Source organism: Triticum dicoccoides, chromosome 5A (genome assembly GCF_002162155.2).
Source record: "Triticum dicoccoides isolate Atlit2015 ecotype Zavitan chromosome 5A, WEW_v2.0, whole genome shotgun sequence".
NCBI classification, from domain to species: domain Eukaryota; kingdom Viridiplantae; phylum Streptophyta; class Magnoliopsida; order Poales; family Poaceae; genus Triticum; species Triticum dicoccoides.
The window spans coordinates 256623462-256628471 of NC_041388.1; the positions used below are offsets into that span (position 1 = coordinate 256623462).

At 41.0% G+C, this 5010-nt stretch overlaps 1 protein-coding gene across 1 annotated transcript; it reads left to right on the forward strand.

Annotated features, from left to right (window-relative positions):
• Positions 1 to 6: 6 nt before the first annotated feature.
• On the forward strand, positions 7 to 2074 carry LOC119297183 (SH3 and multiple ankyrin repeat domains protein 1-like). Its single transcript, XM_037575065.1, has 3 exons — positions 7 to 296; positions 372 to 599; positions 1705 to 2074. The coding sequence occupies exons 1-3, from the start codon at positions 175 to 177 to the stop codon at positions 1757 to 1759; spliced, it is 405 nt and encodes a 134-aa protein (XP_037430962.1). The 5' UTR covers positions 7 to 174; the 3' UTR covers positions 1760 to 2074.
• Positions 2075 to 5010: the final 2936 nt, after the last annotated feature.

The window sequence follows — 5010 nt, forward strand, 5'->3', positions numbered from 1 at the left end:
TCTGTAACAGCGCCGTCGCCTGAGGAGCTCCTCGCCTGCGCCGTCTTCAACCTCGTCGAACCAGGCCACCCCGGCCAGCCTTCCGCCACCTGCAAGCCAACCCCACCGCCGGCCGCCCTTCCCCATCTCGATCGGATCCAGGACCCCGCCGCCTCCAGCCACCTCTCCACGGTCATGGCACCGCTGGAGGTTCCTTGCCTCGAGCCTCTGCCACGACCAGCACCCGACCAGCAGGTCGCCAGCGCGCCCGATGCCTCCTCCTCGCGCATGCCTGGCCGCGCCACCGGACCTCGCAGGTCGCCGTGCCCTGCCATCTCCGTCTCTCTTCTTCCCTTCCCCTGTTTCTCTCTGAACTCTCTGTCTTTCTTCAGGCAACAACAGCCTCCTTCAACCTCGTCGCCTCAAGCCCCTGCTTCGTCTCCTCCTACGTGGATCCATTCGCCCTCGCGTCGTTCCCACGGGATCAGGCGCGTTCCGGCCGGGAAGAGCCCCGCCGCTGCGACCTCCTGCATCCTGCCGCCATGGCGCCACTGCCGTTCTCCTTCAGCGAGACTAGTAAGCTTGCACGTGCAATGCACGTCTTGCTTGCACATGCAAAGGTAAATAACGACAAATCATGATTAGATCAATGATGGGCATAGGGTCCATTGATTTCTCAAGAAACATACTATGAGCAGAAAATAAATGTAATATAAATGAATAAAGAATTGGTAAGAAAAAATATGATCCGAATAAAGGTTGCATTATGATGGAGAAAAATGTAACATATGTTTTGGATAACAGTGCCCAACCATGTTATGAGTTTCGTACAGGCACTTGAAATTTGATTGTGAGATATTCTCTATTCCTAGTCGATAATGCATAAAAATACAACTGAAAAGGGATATAAAAACCAAGCAATAATCAGCTTGGGCAACATTATCTCATCTCTGTTGAGATGTCTTCACCAAGATTCCGTTCTCTGCTTTCTCTTTACCCAACTTAATTATTGGAAAGGTATTTAAGTTGCTCATTGGTCAGCACACTACATGGGAGATCAATAATACTACCACTGTAAATCACTAAAAGGAGAGGACACTTCGCAAACATGTCTCATATTTCAGTATACTACTTTAGTACTTACCGCAGGTGTGGGAAGATGACAACAACAATCAAAAAAAGGTTTCTTGTCCCTGTAAAATCAGTGAATTGTTATATCTAAATCACATATTTGCTCCATTCAGTTGAACTAATTTTGACGAAGATCAATTTCAGGTCTAAAATTTCAAGCCTAATGAAAAACAAAATGCAATAGACATAACTGAATAATGGGTACATGATAGTAGGTTAAATAAGCCCATACAACTTGTGGTCTATGGAAATAAGAATTAGAATTCAAGCTCATACAAGTAAATAAATAGATTATCAAAAAGCTATATCAGGTTACAGAGCAACAATAGTGCTACCATGAGGTTGCAGTGAGGAATAGTGGAAAAGGAATAAAAAAATTGTGTAAGCATGAGAGCAAACTTCCTCCAATAATTTTTGTGTCAGTCACATAGCAGGTGCATTCCTGTTCTGATTAAATCAGATAACCAATGATGGAATAATCCCATTAAAGGGGATAGTTGCATTATTGTTCATGTTTTTCTTCACCGCAAAGATCATATATCTGAGTGTAGCCTCTGCAACTAACTTTCATCACCTCCCGGACCGTCATGGTAGGTTGTTGATAACAACAACAGTAACACAATCGCCGCGAGAAAAATGTGTGATGTAGCACAATGGTGACACCAACGCCTCCCGGCTGTGCCCAGCTGTGGCAACTGCCACACCCCACTGCCACCGGACGGCGCCCCCATCCAGGAGTACACAAGTTGCCCCACGCCAAGCGAGATCTTGCAAATCTTCTCTATCATTGTCATTGCAAAAGGACTTTCATCAGTGGCTCGCTGACAATCTCCCCCAAACCCTACAAGAGATTCAAGTAAGTTTAAACTTCCATTTTGCACATGTGCAATTGAGTCACTCACCTTGCTAGATTAGGTCAGATCTATTATCCATACCTAAGCCCTCCGAATTATTGTATTTTCCTGGCCAGATAATGGATCAACAAGCTTGTCCCTTCATATTGTCAAACACGGGCTGACTGGATCATCTACTTTGGTCATTCAAATTATAAAACACAATCATGATATTGAAATCTCATCTCATTCCATCACGTGAGCTTTTCCTAGTTTTTTTTAAAGAGCTTTTCTCAGTTTTGGACAAACTGAATGACGGTGACGATTTGTATATTGTAGCTTTTTCTTTCATACGCTTCACTGGGTAGATGGGAGAGCGCGCTGTGCCCTATGTTCAACCCCAAAAACCTTGATTCAAGGTTTGTAGGTCATAGTAGTTGTCATCACTCGCAAGCTTGCTTGTGCACTTTAAAAAACTGCATGACGAAGCACATCAAGAGCAGTAAAGGTGCTCTCAAGTTGTTATGCATATCATATGGCACATGTAGGACAACAAAATGACAGTCATCAAGGAAAATATATAATTACCAAATCAACCCCAAATCAGCACTCGCATCTCCATCTATGTATCAGACTACTTGGAACTGAACTGAATGTAAAGCAAGATTTAAGTGTTGACCATTAGTCCTCAATGTCCCATGTGTTCTCCATCCTGCTCCTGATTTTACTGTCCTACTCTAGTTCGTAGTCTAAATTTAGTTACTAGTTGCACTCACCCCTAAGTGAACACTAAAAGTTTTAACAGGATAAATCACACAGATATATCATTAATTACCTTAGTCAATAGAGTCCTGGAATTGGGTCACAAGATCCTGACAAAACTGACCGGAGTTTTCGTAGTTCTCTGAAACTTTTCATGTCTGGTTCGCTACTACTCACAGTTCTTTCTTGGATTAAATAAGCCCCATGAAAGCAAATTTTCTTGGGGTATACGACTGAAAAGAAGGTTGTAAAATTCATCAAAATCATCTAGAACAAAACAGTATGACATACTTTTTGCGCAAGTACTGTAAAAACAAGTATTACCTGTCCTAGCCTTTCTTTCTCAATAGTCTCTGGCTTGTACTGAAAAAACAGTATGACGTACTTTTTTACTCCTACAACTACCTTCGTGATGATCCGAAGAAAGTGTCGCAGACACTATGCACATTTATTTTGTTGGATTGTGCAGATCCAATTGAGCAGTCCCTAAAGCTGGAAGGACTTGAGAGAATTCAGTACACTATTATTAGGAGCCAACAATTCCGTTTCAGAACACAATTGCTATAGATATATGATGCTGAAAATTCCGTTCTTAAAATATCCTTCATATTTAAACTCGACATATCTAGAAAATGAGAGCTTTGGCCTTCTTCTGTTAACATGAAAGTAGCAGCTAGCAGCCATGTTGCAACTCCATATTTTAGACGCTTTCAATGAATACACAAGACATGCAAGGACCGCTCACAGTTTCGGCGGCAATGTGAGCAAAACAAGTCAGCAAGCACATAATGATTTCTAGGCTGAGAAGAGTGTAGATAGACGTGCATAACAAGTATTCCTATATACGACCCTTCACCACTTATCTGCTTCTAAAACAAACCATATACTAAAAGCTGGAATACAGATCACGAAAATGTTGCGATAATTCTGATTTTTGCAGTTGACAGAACAGTATTAGTAGAAGGTAAGTAGTATTGTTCTGGAAATTTAGTGAAACGGAAGCGTGATTAGCATATCAAAATACCGTATTAATCGACCCATTGTATTTGGAAGAATAGGGCGGCATATCTCATGGGGTCATCCATGATCGCCGTGGATGTAAATCGCTTGGTGATCGGTGATGAACTGGGGCGAGATGGATGCACCCGATGGACGTTTTGAGCACAGTACTTGACACAATAGCTTTGATCTTTGCGGCCCCTCTCCAAAGCTGCCTTTCTATCCTGAAATCTCCCGAAAAAACCAAACTCTGAGACAGATGGTAGCCGGTGAGGGGAACTGACCACATGCTGCTGAAGTAAGCTTCTGCTTTTTATGTTCCGAGAGGTCAAATTTCAGGCTGGTTCTAGTGATACTTATCAGCCTAAAACTACTTGGTCACATATGGACATGAAGTCCAACTGATTGTCCGGTAGCTAAATAGTTCAAACTTTTTCACTACACGGTTTGTGACTAATAAGTCAGTCATATGTTAGTACTACACAGTGCTTAATGACATTTTAGTTTTTTTGCAAAAAAAAGAATTATAGCAATTGGAGTTCACTTGTTCGTTTTTTCTCTAACTAATGAGAAACAAATAGGATCTGCTTTCTTGCTAAAAATTCTTTAAGCAAGGGATCAACATAACTTCCGTCAAATTCTATGAAATCATGTGATGCTAGATAACAATAACAGCATCAAACTCTACAAAATAAATGCCTCGGCATTTAAAAAAATCCATGATGAGCTCATTGATGAGAAGCAGACAAACACTATGCCAATAAATAATTACCACTACCTAAGCATCATTGAGCTACATACTATGACACTCTTGTTTATTCAGTAGAAGAGCAAGAAAAGTCTTCCTTTCAGCGTGATAATTGTAAATATTTCAGATGCAGAAGAGTAGGAAAAGAATTTACCAATGGATGAACAGTTTCAATATGAAAATACTTATGTGCATTATAAAGATTATTCAGTTTATGGAACTTTAAAAAGTAATAACATGGCAAAAGCTTTTATATTGTCTTCAGAGGATAAAACAACCATGCATGTTTGAAAAAAGTTCAGAATCAAGTTGTAAACCAGATACCTTTCTAGTTGCAATACCTCCTTCAGCATCCTCTTTCTTGTTGTAGGAAAAAATAAGCTTGAATAATGATCCAAGAGCAAAGGTGTTGGGACTATCAGTGCCACCCATCAGCAGCATTGTCGACTTATATTTCTTCCTCATTGGACCATCACATACTATGTTCTTCTTAACTATCACCTACTCAAGGCAGTTGCAGAGCTTTACATATAATTTCATATTATTTCAACATAAATA